Here is a 14,138-nt window from a genome sequence, read left to right on the forward strand (position 1 = left end):
ATCTTGCTTCCCGCCCAGGGGCGCAGACAGCGGAACACACAGCTGGGGCGTGTCGCGCAATTACGCGGAACCTCCCTGCCTCGGCGCGTCAGTTGTGGACTCTACCCCGGCAGGAATCGTGCGTAGACCGAGAAGTCTCCTGGCACCTCCGGACGTGGGAATTACAGGCTTGGACATCAAACCCACGAGGGTGAGAGCCAGGAGATGGGAATTAAGTTGGGAGGCGCGCGCGCCCCTGCCACACCCCCTCTACATTTGGGTTGCAGCCCTTTAAGAACCCGCTCATTCAAGATTCCTCCGGGACCGGCGGGGAAAGCGCTCCGGGATTGGTCTGTCCGGGTGAGGGTGTCGCTTAGCAGCAGCGAATGGAGAATTCAAGACTTGCGCATGCGTACCACCGCCTACCTGCGCCTGGGCCGCCTGTGACCTGGGCCGGGTCCGCCCGGTGGGCCGAGGTTGCAGAGGAGGCTGCGGGTGGTACCGCGGCGAGGCGGCGAGGCGGCGCGACGGGCGGGCGCCGACTCCCGGAGGCCGCCGTCGGGGCGAGGTGAGGGCTCGCGGGCGGAGGCGGGCGCCGCGGCCCGTTAGCCGAAAGCGGGCGGGGTCGGGTGTGGCGCAGGGCGGGCCTGGAGATGGAGGCGGCCCCGGGCCCGCCCCGCCCTCAGGCCGGGCTTAGCCCCACCCGGCTTCGTGGGGCTTCCAGGAGTCGTCTGCCCCACTCTCTTCCCCCGGCTGCTCTCCGGACTCGGGGAGAACCGAGGCGCGCGCCTTCAGGAACCCTAAGATGACAGATGCGCGTCGAGCGCTGCTCCCAATGGGATGAGAAGGGGTGTGTCCAAATGAGAGAGGGGGAGATCGTTCCCTTGATTATCCACGAAGCCCCTGTCAGAGTACTGTTTAATTTTAATAGCAAAGTTTCCTTAGCATGCCGAAATTATACGATTTGGGTTACCAAATACTGGGTGCATTGGACCAGCTTTTCCGAAATATCAGGTGTAGGAGGTGATGTACATCTGTGTCTATTATAGACTTGCATCTAGACCTCAGGAGCCAGAAGGATAAAAAGCACTCTGGGGGAAAAAAGGTTTTTAGAAATCAGAGCCACAAAAGAATATTCCCAGTGGCCAAAAGTAATTGGTGAAATTTGTTACAGGGTCAGAACAAAAAAATAAGGTTCAGACCAATGGGTAACGTAATTTTAATTAAGGTTTACAAAAGAATTCATCCTGATAAAGGTAATTTTAGTAAAATTAGAATGTAAAATAATTGAAAGTGGTTTAATATTGGTAAGTCGAATTAAGTTGATATAATAGAGTTTGCTCTGGAAAATACATTTTTAGACGATGGTTATTATAGATCTGTATGTGTTGACAACACAGAAGACATCTGGAGTTGGAAAGTTTTATTCTTAGAAGGAGCTTCAGAAACCAGCTGCATCCAAAAGGTGATTGATGGTCAGAGAGGAAAACTGACTTATTCAAAGAAACGCAATGAGTAAGGAACAGTTTTAACAAGTGTAACCCTAGGCCTCTGTTCCTTCTATTAACAGGTCTCTGATTAGTTGAGTAGTAAGTAATGCTCTAGCAGAAAGTAGGTGTAATCCCAAAGACTGGATTTAGAGAGGCAGAATAAAGTGAAAAGTTTACACAGGCTTTTGAATATTTTGAGTAAGGGAAGTTTGGTTTTGAATCCTGGCTCTATCACTTATGCCTTTGAAACTACATTTTTCCCACCTATTTAGTGTAGATTATGATTATTAGATTATCTACCTCATAGATAGTTATTAGCATTAAATAACATTATCAGTTTAAAAGTTCCTAGCATAATGCCTCACATTTAATATTAGCTGCTATCAAGTTCAGTTCCCTACTCTTCTTAGCTCCTAACAAAGAATTGACCTCAACCCACCCGCCCTCCACACTGTCCCCAGCCAACATGGTACAAAGGAGCCTGAGTAATCTTAATTGGGTAACCAGTTCTCAAGTCTTGTGGCTGAAGATGAATTCAGTAAGGATGACATAACTCAGTATTGTTTTCTGCATTGTATATTCGAGGAATGGGTAATATGCCTTATGGTCAAGACTTGTTTGAGTATTTGAGTACCGAATAAAACTTTTTTTTGCTTGCTTATGTTAATCTTTTGCAAGGCCTGGTCATGACCTGGTTATTTAATGTTTTTCTTTCACGTTTTCTTTCTCTCTCTCTCTTTTGGAGGGAGGAGGAGGAGGAGTATATGTGGTAGGGATTTGGGAGAGGGCTAAGTTTAAGGGGGAAGGAGAAAAACCAGTGGGAACAAGGGTGGCGTCCAGCTAGGTACAAAGTCTTTGCTGGTAGAAGAGGGATAATCTATGACATGAGCAGTTTATAAATAGATGCTGAGAAGAGGATTTAGGGAAAGGGGGATGCAGATTATGATATAATTTTCATAAAGCCTAATAGTAACTTGGGTGCTGTATATTTGATTACTAGTTCAGTTTCTACTTTCAAAAAAACTATATAAATTTTTTTTCCTCTCCAAGTAAAAATTTATTGTGGAACAGTGTTCAAAATATGGATCAGAATATGGCAAGATCTGCAAACTCACATTTCTTTTCCCAGTGGGCAAAAATAAAGCAGCTCTTAGGTCATTCATTCATTTGCTTAGCAGTTTTTACTGAGACCTTCCTCATGTGTGTCAGGCATGGTGTCAGGTTATGAGGCCTACTGACCTGTAGAAGGAGCTGGGAAGACCTCGAAGACAAACTAGTGTCTCTGTGTGAGTACTCCGAGGCTACTTTGTCCTTATATAATGGATAATTTTTTTTTCTATGATTGTGGCATGATTTTCCAGATTTATACCACTACTTCTTGTTTTTTAAACTGAATATGAGTTATCAGTAAACAGCTTTTATTTTAATTAATTCTGAGATTAGAGTACCTTCCAGTTTGGAAATATCATGTAGTTAAGGAGCTGCTCGCTATAAAATATGTTTTTCGTTTTTGTTTTTTTTTTTAAAGATTTTATTTATTTATTTGACAGAGACACAGCAAGAGGGGGAACACAAGCAGGGGGAGTGGGAGAGGGAGAAGCAGGCTTCCCGCCGAGCAAGGAACCTGATGCTGGGCACGATCCTAGGACCCCAGGATCATGACCTGAGCCAAAGGCAGATGCCTAACAACTAAGCCACCCAGGCACCCCATAAAACATGTTTTTCAACATTTCCACATAAATCGTTGAAACTATAGTTAAGTAGCAGAAAAAATTATTGCCTACTTATAAAGATATTTGAAAATGACACTTAAACATAAAAAACCTAATTTAAGTAAGTGGTATAAAGACTTTAAGTTAATACTTTTTTCTTCAAATTTTATTTAAAAGTAATTATAAGAAGTTGCCAAGATAGGTCCCATATACCTTTTACCTAGTTTCCCCCATTGGTTACATCTTACATAATAAGGATAGTACACTGAGGGTTGCAGGGGGGAGGGGGGACGGGAGAGGGTGGTGGGGAAATGGCCATTGGGGAGGGTATGGGCTATGATGAGTGCTGTGAAATGTGTAAACCTGACAATTCACAGACCTGTACCCCTGGGGATAAAAATACATTATATGTTTATTAAAATAAAAAAATTAAAAAAAATAAGGATAGTACAATATCAAATCTAGGAAATTAACATTGGTATAAAGTGTATATAGTTCCATGCCACTTTACCACATGTGTCGTTTCCTATAACCACCATCACAGTCAAGATACAGAATTGTTGCTTCACCACAAAGATCTTCCTCTTGTTCTCCTTTCTAGTCACACTCATTCCCCTCCTCCCCACCATCCCTAACCCTTGGCAACCACTAATCATTTCTCCATCTCTGTAATTTTGTCATTCTGAGAATGTTACATAAAAGGATTCCTATGATACGTGACCTTTTGAGATAGGGTTTTTTTTGTTGTTGTTGTTCAACACAGTGCTTTTGAGATCCATGCAAGTTGTTTTGAGTTTCAATAGTTCCTTTCTTTTTACTGCTGAGTAGTATTCCATTATATGAATGTACTGTTGTTGTTTTTTTAACCATTCACTATTTTTAGGATATTTAGTTGTTTCCTGTTCTTGACTGTTATAAATAAAGCTGTTAAGAACAATTGTACACAGGTGTTTGTGGGGACATAAATTTTCATTTCTCTGAGATAAATGCCCAGGAGTGGGAATGATAGATCATTTGTTAATTGCATGTTTAGTTTTAAAAGACACTGCCAAACTACTTTCCCCAAGTGGCTGTTCTGTTTTATAGTAACATATGAGAGATTCAGTTCCTATGCATGCCTTCCCAGCATTTGATATTTTCACTTTAAAAAATTTCAGCTGTTCTCATAGGTATGTAGTATTATCTCATTGTGATTTTAAGTTACTTTTCCCTTAATTGCTAGTGATGCTGAACATCTTTTCATGTGCTTATTTGCCACCTGTGTATTCTTTTTGGTGAAATGTCTGTTCATGTACTTCACCCATTTTCTAATTAGATTTTTTTTTACTGTTGAATTTTGAGAGTTCTTTATAGATTCCAGTTATATAGATATCTATATATCAGGTATGTGGTTTAAAAAATATTTTCTCCCAGTCTCTGGATTGCCTTTTCATCCTTTTTGCAGGAGGTTTTGCAGATTGAATATTTTTAATTTTGATGACATCCAGTTTACTGTATTTTCTTTTGTGGATTATGCTTTTGGTATCATGTCTAAGAACTCTTCTCCAAGTCCTGAAGATTGCCTCTTATATTTTCTTCCATTTTTATAGTTTTATTTTTTAAGATTTACATTTATGACACATTTTGAATTGATTTTTATGTAAGGTGTGAGGTTTAGGTCAAGAATTTTTTTCCTTATAGATATCCATTGCTTCAGCACCAACTATAGAAAAAACTATCCTCACTCCACTGAATTGCTTTTGCACCATTGTCAAAAATCATTTGGCTGTACTTCTGTAGGTCTATTTCTGTATTATCTATTGATCTTTGTTTCTGTTCCTCTGCCAGTAGCACTCAATCTTGACTAGTGTAGCTATATTATAAGTCTTGAAGTAGGATAGCATGGTTCCTTCCACTTTATTCTTTTTCAAAATTGTTTTAGCTATTTTAGATTCTTTGCCTTCCCACATAAATTTTAGAATAGGTTTATCTATCTCTACAGACTATCATTCTGTTGTTTTTATAGGAAGTGCATTTAACCAGTGTATCAATTTGGGTGAGAATTAACATCTTTACTATGTTGAGTCATCCAATCCATGATCATAGTATATTTCCTCATTTATTTAAGACTCCTTTGATTTCTTTCAGCAGTGTTTTGTAGTTTTCAGCATAGAAGCCCTATAGATGTTGAGTTAAATTTATACCTAAGTATTTTATTTTAAAAATTATAGCTTCAGGGGTGCCTGGGTGGCTCAGTGGGTTAAAGCCTCTGCCTTCAGCTCAGGTCATGATCCCAGGGTTCTGGGATCAAGCCCCGCATCAGGCTCTCGGCTCAAGCGGGGAGCCTGCTTCCGCCTCTCTCTCTGCTTGCCTCTCTGCCTACTTGTGATCTCTGTCTGTCAAATAAACAAATAAAATCTTTAAAAAAAATGATAGCTTCATTGAGATTTTTTTTGGCGTAATTGTAATTTGGCATAATTGTTTTTAATTTTGTTTTCTATGTGTTCTTGCTAGTTTATAGAAAAACAGTTGATTTTTTAAAAAGATTTATTTATTTATTTATTTGACACACAGAGAAAGATCACAAGTAGGCAGAGAGGCAGGCAGAGAGAGAGAGAGGAGGAAGCAGGCTCCCCACCGAGCAGAGAGCCCGATGTGGGACTCCATCCCAGGACCCTGAGATCATGACCCGAGCCAGAGGCAGAGGCCTTAACCCACTGAGCCACCCAGGCACCCTATAGTTGATTTTTGTATGTTGATCTTACATCTTGCAACCTTTTTGAATTCATTAGTTCTAGGAGGTGTTTTGGTAGGCTCCTCAGGATTTTTCATGTAGATTGTTATGTCATTGGCAAATAAGAGTAGTTTTTTTTCTTCCTTTTGTATCTATTTGCCTTTTATTTCTGTTTCTTGCGTTACTGCACTGGGTAGAACTTCTAGTAATGTGTTTAGTAGTAACTGTGAGCACAGACATCATTGTTTGATATCTGATTTTAGAGGGAAAACATTCAGTCTTTAACCATTAAGTATGATGTTAGCTGTAGGCTTTTTGAAGATGTTCTTCACCTCGTTGAGGAAGTTCACCTCTCTTTGTATTTTGCTGAAGATTTTATCATGAGGAAGTGTTGAATTTCGTTAGATGTCCTTTCTATATTAATTGATATCATTGTGTGATTTTTTTTTTAGCCTGATAATATAATGGATTATAGTGACTGATTTTACTATGTTTAGCCAGCCTTGCATCCTTGGAATAAACCTCACTTGGTTACAGTGTCTAATTCATTTTATTATATTGCTGAATTCTGGTTGCTAATATTTTGTTAAGGATTTTCACATATAAGTTCATGACGATTATTGGCCTATAGTTTTCTGGGTTTAACATCAGGGTGATATTATCTTCATAAAAAGAATTTAGAATTATTTCCTCTTTTATTTTTTGAAAGAGTTTGTGCAGAATTGGTGTTAATTCTTCGTTACATTTTTTACACATTCAGTAGAATCCTCCAGTGAAAACATCTCAGCTTGGAGATTGCAGAAGTTCTAAAATTACAAATGAAAATTTCTTAATAGGAAATTTGGTTATAAGATTGTTTAAATTACCTATTTCATATTGGGTGGATTGTGGTAGTGATTTTTGAGGAACTGATTATTTCATCTACATTGTCAGATTTATGGATGTAGAGTTGTTTATAGTATTCTCTTGTTATTTTTTCTAATATTAGGATTTGGTGCTATAAATTTCCCTCTTAACACTACTTTAGCTGTGTCCCACAAATTTTGATAAGTTTTCCTTTTTATTCAGCGTATTTTTAAATTTCCTTTGAGACTTCCTTTTTGACTCGTGGGTTATTTAAAAATGTGTTGTGTAAAAAAAAAATGTGTTGTGTAATTTTTAAGTGTTTGGAGGTTTTTAGTACCTCTCTGTTATTACTTTTTAGATTGATTATATTGTGGTCCCAGATCACACTCTGTATGCATTTTAAAAAATTTGTTGAGGTTTGTTTTATGGCCCACATCTATCTTTCTGTATGTTCTGTGGGTCCTTGAAAGGAACTCTCTTGTTGGATGCAGTGTTCTTTAAGTGTTGATTACATACTTTGGCTGATAGTGTTGTTGAGATCTTCTGTATCTTTGCTGGTTTTCTATTGATTGTTGAGAGAGTAATGTTGAAGTTTTCAACTGTAGTTGTGGATTCGTCTATTTCTCCTTTAACTTTATCAATTTTGCTTCACCTACTTTGTTTGGTGCATATATGTTTAGTTTTATGTCTTCTTGGTAGATTTATTCTTTTATTATTATGTAATGTTCTCCATCTTTGGAATTTTCTTTGAAGTGTACTTTATCTGATTTTAATGTAACTCATTCTTTTTCTTTCTTTCTTTTTTTTTTTTATTTGAGAGTGTGAGAGAGAGAGAGAGAACATGGGCAGGGGCAGAGGGAGAGGGAGAGAGAATCCTCAAACAGACTCCTGCTGAGCACAGAATCCAATGCAGGCCTGGATCCCAAAATCCTGAGATCATAACCTGAGCCGAGATCATGACCTGAGCTGAAATTAAGAGTTGGATGCTTAACTGACTGAGCCACCCAGGTGCCCCACTCTTTCTTTTGATTAACGTTTGCATGGTATATTTTTTTCTATTCATTTACTTTCAATCTACCTATATTGTTATATTTGAAGTTAATTTCTTAGAGGAAGTAAATAATTGGGTCATGTCTTTTATCAACTCTGTCAATCTCTGTCTTTAATGTATATTTAGACCATTTAGATTTGATGTAATCATTGATATATTAGAACTTAAGTATGCTCTTTTATTTTTTGTTTTCTGTTTATTGTTTTTTGATCCTGTGATCCTGCATCCCTGTGAATAATTCAAATGTCTTTTAGAATTCCATTTGTATTTATGTATAGTGTTTTTTTTTTAAAGATTTTATTTATTTATTTGATAGAGATCACAAGTAGGCAGAGAGGCAGGCAGAGAGAGAGAGGAGGAAGCAGGCTCCCCGCTGAGCAGAGAGCCCGATGCGGGGCTAGATCCCAGGACCCTGAGATCATGACCTGGGCCGAAGGCAGAGGCTTTAACCCACTGAGCCACCCAGGCGCCCCTATGTATAGTGTTTTTGAGGGTATCTCTTTTTATAGCTTTTTCAGTGGCTGCTCCAGTATACAGCTACAGTGTACATATGTATGTAATTATATATATGTGCATGCTTATATACATATACATTCTTATACATGCATATATATATGTCTACGTTTGTGCATATTTATGACTTATCATAGTCTCCTGAAGTTAGCATTTTACCATTTCAAGTGAAGCATAGAAACTTTACCTCCTTTTGTATCTCTGTCCCTAAATATTTCCTCTTAAATATTTCCTCTAAATACATTGAGAGCACCAGAAATGTTATAGTTATTGCTTCAATCATCAAACATAATATACAAAACTTATAAGAAGGATAGTATCTTATATTTTCCCATGTTTTTATTCTCTCTGTGGTGTTTTCTTTTTTCCTAAGATTCTTTGTTTTATTATTTCCTTTCTGTTTAGAGAACTTCCTTTAGCCATTCTCTTAGAGCAGGTGTGTTGGTAACAAATTCTTTCAGTGTTCTTCATCTAAATATGGTTTAGTTTTCCTTTCATTCTTGAAGGATAGTTTTGCTGAAAATACAGAATTCTAGGTTGGCAGTTCTTTTAGCCCTTGAGAAATATGTTTTCTTTGGACCTCCATGGTTTCTATGAGAAATTTGCTGTCATTTGAATTGGCCCCCAACCTCCCCCCCAATATTATTTCTTGCTGCCGTCAACATTTTTTCTGTCTCTGGTTTTATCGAGAGTGACTGTTGTATTTGTTGGCATGGATTTCTTTGGGTTTATCCTTTCTGGGATTTATTCTACTTTTTGAGTCTGTTGGCTTATATCTTTTGTCAAATTTAGGAAATTTTCTGATCTCTTTGAATACTTTTTCAGTCCTGCTCTCTTTCTCTTGTGCTTCAGTGACATGTGTGTTAGATAATTTGTTATAGCCCCACAGTCCCTAAGGCTCTGTATAATATATTTCAATCTAATTTCTCTCAGATTGTTCAAATTAAGTATTTTTTTTTTGTTCTGCCTTCATGTCTACTGATTTGAATCATTCTTCTGTCCCCTCCATTTTATTGTTGAGCTCATCTATTGAATTTTTTTACTTCTAGAATTTTTTAAATTCTGAAACTTCCATCTGGTTCTTTATATCTTCTATTTCTTTGCTGCGACTTTTAATTTTTCATTTGTTTCAAGTGTGTTTATAATTGCTCATTGAAGCATTTTTATGATAGTTACTTTATTTTTTTAAAAGATTTTATTTATTTATTTGACAGACAGAGATCACAAGTAGGCAGAGAGGCAGGCAGAGAGAAAGGAGGAAGCAGGCTCCCCGCTGAGCAGAGAGCCCGACCAAGCGGGGCTCCATCCCACGACCCTGGGATCATGACCTGAGCCGAAAGCAGAGGCTTTAACCCACTGAGCCACCCAGGCGCTACTATGATAGTTACTTTAAAGTCTATCATCTTGGTCTTAGCATCAGCTGATGGTCTCTTCTTACTCAAGCTGATATTTTCCTGGTTCTTAGTATGGCCAAGTGAATTTTGATTGAAACCCAGACATCTTGGACGTTATGTTACAAGACTCTGGATCTTACTTGGATCTGTTTTAGTTGGCCTTTATGTTAGCAGGGAAGTGGGAACACTATCTCATTACTGCCAAGTGGGAATAAAAGTTCAGGTTTCCCCACTGGGCCTCTTTTTGGCTCCCTGGAGGAAAGGGGCTGCTCATTATTGCTGGGCAGAGATAGGAATTCTGTCTCCTTAATGATACAGTGGGAGAGGTTGGCTTTTTGCTGCCTGTAGCTCCCTGCCTGGTCTTCTCTGACATGCCAGCAGCATGGAGAGTTGGGGGGGGGGGCACCTTATTAGTGCCAGGTAAGAGTAGAAGTCTGGGCTCTTAATTCAGCCTTTATTGTAGATATATGATGACTACAGTCTTTCTTTGGCGTTTGACTGGAGTGGAATGTTTTTGTCTAAAACTTTTCTGTTTTGCTGGGCTGCATGCACCTTTCCTGCTTCTTTGGATAGTGAGAGAAGGCTTTTTTTTTTTTTTTTTTAATTGTTGGGTCTTTTTTTCCTCCTCCTCCTTCTTTTTTTTGTCTACATTCATTGGCATTTTTGGGTTGCCAGCTTCTCCAGCACCAAGACCGGGATATATGAGGCAAAAAGAAAACTGAGCAAGCTCACACAACTCTGTCATTCCCCAGTTCCCAAAGTCCCTCGCCAGTCTGCCACCTTCTCTCCAACCTTTCAGATGTTTATGTTTATCTCATATATAATGTCCATGGTTTTTAGTACTATTAGTGGGAGTAGGAAAAAGTACTTAAACTCCACCTTTTCAGAAGCAGAAGTCCTCAGTTCATTCTTTTCGAGCAGTGATCAGATCTCTTATTCAAGTATAGACCATCTCATCATAGCTCATAACCTGAATTTGCAAACACCAGATCCCTACAGTATACAAAGCTCTTACCAGGCCCTGGGAAGACACAAAGATGAGCCTTTCTCTGTTTGTATTAGGTTTTTTTCATCTTTTGGAATACAAAGTATATGTCACAGAGGAATAAAATGCTGTTGTCTCTGTTCTTAGACACTTCCAGGGCCGTGTGTAAAATCCCTCCACGCCTCAGGTGGCTGCCGTCCTATATACTTACACACTCATACATGTACACAAACACAGGTGACCCTTAATATCAGTGTCCCCTTCATGTAAGCATCATAAAAATTTTAAAATAAATGGATGTGGGTTTCATTAGTTTACAGTACTACTAACTTGATAGAACTGACCAATGGTTTTATCTATCTTGAATGCTATTGTTTGAGGAGAGGCAGGTTTTATCACCAAAAGGATCAAGAGGGTGAAGTAGAGAGCCTGGAGGGGTTGTTTGGGTCCTTTAGAGAGTGGTAGAACTGGTTCTTCCATTACTATCACTTGGAAAGTTCACTGTTTTCCTTTTTACTTGTTTAAATCAATACCTGGCACATAGTAGATGTTCTATAAAAATAGCACTAGAGAGGATATTGGGGGTTGACAGTTGGAATACATCCATACTGTTTTCCCTTAAAGAGCTCAGAATTTACTCGGCCCCTAGAAAGTACCTTTCTTATTTTGCCTTGGAGTGTTTCTGTCCTGTCTCTGACTCTCTTGGTATTTCATGGATTCATATTCTCTCTCTCTCTCTCTCTTTCTCTTTCTCTCTCTCCTTTTTTAGGTTGGTGGTGGGGAAGTGAGGAGGGTGGGAGGAGTACTCAGCGTCTTTAAATCTTGGCCTAGCATTCTTGTTGAAGTTGTTCTTTCTTATCAAGTAGTGTGCTCAGAAACATCTTCATTACAGGGATTCTTAAACACTTGTCTATATGCATTGCAGAATGGTTGTACCTTGCATTCACCAAAATAACACTGTTATCAAGGTAACAAGCAAGTTGTGGTTCTTGTTTCGCCACCAAGTCCTAGTCTCACACTGATCTTTTAGTCTTCCCCTGTCTCTATCAGGGATTTGTGCCCATAAATCTTTAAAAATTTATTTCTAAATTAAATATTTCAAACATTCATGAAAGTATAAGAAGGTAATGAGATTAGCCTCCATACATCCAAGCCCTGGTGACCTCTTCGGTGCTCGGTCTCAGTATTGGCCAAACAGCCGTGGTACAGCCTACAGGGCCTTCTGGCCATTGGCCAGGCCCTGCTAGCCGTGCTGGGGACTTAGCACTTTTGTGTGTGGAGGCATTTTTCCTGGGGCTTTTCACATTTTTTTTTTAAAGATTTTATTTATTTATTTGACAGAGATCACAAGTAGGCAGAGAGGCAGACAGAGAGAGAGAGGAGGAAGCAGGCCTCCCGCCGAGCAGAGAGCCCGATGCGGGGCTCGATCCCAGGAGCCCGGGATCATGACCTGAGCCGAAGGCAGAGACTTTAACCCACTGAGCCACCCAGGCGCCCCGGCTTTTCACATTTTTATTCCTCAATGGTATATGTGGGGAGATGGGACAATGGACTTGGTAGGATCTGTTGACTTATAGACTAAGTTTTCTTTTTGCCTTCTCTTGTTTTTATACCACTGCAGTCTCTTCATGGGTAAAATGGGAGTAAGAATTCGGTTATCCATTCTGGATATGGTCTTTATTCTTAGAACTTACACTTAGGTAATGGAAATGCAAATTACTAAAATAGAGAACAAAGAGATAAGTAGATGTACTTCTGGCTGGACAAGTCTGCGAAAGGTTTCACGGAAAGGGTGGATTGGAGACAGTCCTTGACCTGGACTTGGATATGGGGAGATCAGAGGAGTAGCAGACACAGGCAGAGAATACATCAAGCCACAGAGGTGAAGAGAAGAGTGTGCCTCAGAGGGGTACCCCTTTCCTCCTGCTTATAGGAAGTGAGAGGTCAAATGAGGTTACATCTTTGGAGTTCTTTGAAAGGAAAGTCTACCAGCATTTGTACCTATTAACAGCCTATCAGGTAGAGGACCTCACAAACCCAGTCTGGGAAACAGGACGTGTAGGTGCATGGAAAGAGCCATTAAAGCTGCGGTGGCCGCCTCACTAATCCCTGGTGGTGGGGCTACCATAGCCTGCGTGTATAGGTTATGCCCTGTGCCAGCACCTGCAGAGTTAACGGCTGGGGCTAAAACCTAGCCAGGCTCTGCTAGCAAACTGGTCCAGGCTGTTTCCACCCTGAGAAGCACCTTGTTTTGATTTGCCAAGGGCACCATGAGGGCTCAGAAGCCTTTGGTCTCTTACTAGTGCCCACATATCGTGACCAAATATTTAGGATCTCACTGTAATATAATTTGCTAAATGACTTCCTTTAGCCATCTGTAGGGACTCAGTCATCATTTTGAAGACTGGCTTGGTATCAGATGTTTGCAGAAATACAGGAGGACATACTCTGTCCTTCAGTTCCATTTTTGCCTTCTGTTCTCCCCACCACCAACTCAGGTTGATGATCAGAATCCCTCTACCACAGGTGAGGATAAGACAACTAAACTGTTCAACACCTGCCTCCCCAGGTGACCTGAAATGCACAGGGCACTGGAACCCACCCCTACTGCTTCCAGGTCAGGTGCCTCCAGTCCCTTTGGGGCCATCTTGCTCCCCGTGTCCCGGCTACCCACCTGTCGTTGCTGTTGCTCCTGAGCCTTTCTGGTGCAGCTTCCTTGCTTCTGTTCCTTTCTCCCTCATCCTAGTTGGTTTCATTCTGGAAGGGGAGAGATTCATTAGAAGGAAAAGCAGGGTTACAGGTGAGGAAGCGACAGGAAGGAAAACAAAGGAGGAAGATAGGGAGCAACATAGCAGTAGAGGCCAGGAAAGTAGTAATACAGGCAACATCTGCAGTTCCAGTGGGGGTGAGGGTGAAACCACCAGAACGACATTTCAGGCACAGGGATGTTTCTGTCACTATCATCTGCCCTCAGTAACAAGATGACCTTGCTTTCCTCAGGTGTCCTCATGACTTCCCCTGCAGACCATGTCTATGATCCTTTTTGCCTGTGTGGTGAGGGTGAGGGATGGACTGCCTCTCTCCGCCTCCACTGACTTTTACCACACCCAAGATTTTCTGGAATGCCGGAGACGGCTCAAGACTTTAGCCTTGCGATTGGCCCAGTACCCAGGTAGAGGTTCTGCAGAAGGATGTGACTTCAATATACAGTAAGCAAGCATGCTCACTTTTTCAGAACATCTGCAAACTTTGGTTTACTTTGAAGCATGTGTGGGGATTACATTAGGTGATCACATGCTGTGTCATGAGTGGGTCTGCTGTCAGATACTGGTCTGAGGTGGTGTGAATTTACAGCCAGAGAATTAGGGGAGCGTGATTGCCCCCCCCTTGCCCCCCATGGAGCCTGCTGCTCCTACTCTTGCCCTTCTGTTAGTGTGTGGGCTCCGGGCGCTCAG

General features: G+C 40.5%; 1 protein-coding gene across 3 annotated transcripts in view; it reads left to right on the forward strand.

The window, feature by feature from the left end:
* Positions 1-393: 393 nt before the first annotated feature.
* Positions 394-14,138, forward strand: part of SEC22C (SEC22 homolog C, vesicle trafficking protein) — a 29,535-nt gene continuing 15,790 nt past the window's right edge. For 2 of the 3 annotated variants that reach the window (XM_080824797.1, XM_080824796.1), the window contains exons 1-2: positions 408-547; positions 13,684-13,892. In XM_080824797.1, coding sequence (XP_080680923.1) covers positions 13,711-13,892 — 182 coding nt within the window. In that variant the 5' untranslated portion in view covers positions 408-547; positions 13,684-13,710. Of the gene's footprint in view, positions 548-13,683; positions 13,893-14,138 lie in introns of all 3 variants that reach the window. The other variant, XM_080824798.1, reaches the window with a different exon arrangement.

Source organism: Martes martes (assembly GCF_963455335.1).
Source record: "Martes martes genome assembly, chromosome: 1".
Lineage (NCBI taxonomy): Eukaryota > Metazoa > Chordata > Mammalia > Carnivora > Mustelidae > Martes > Martes martes.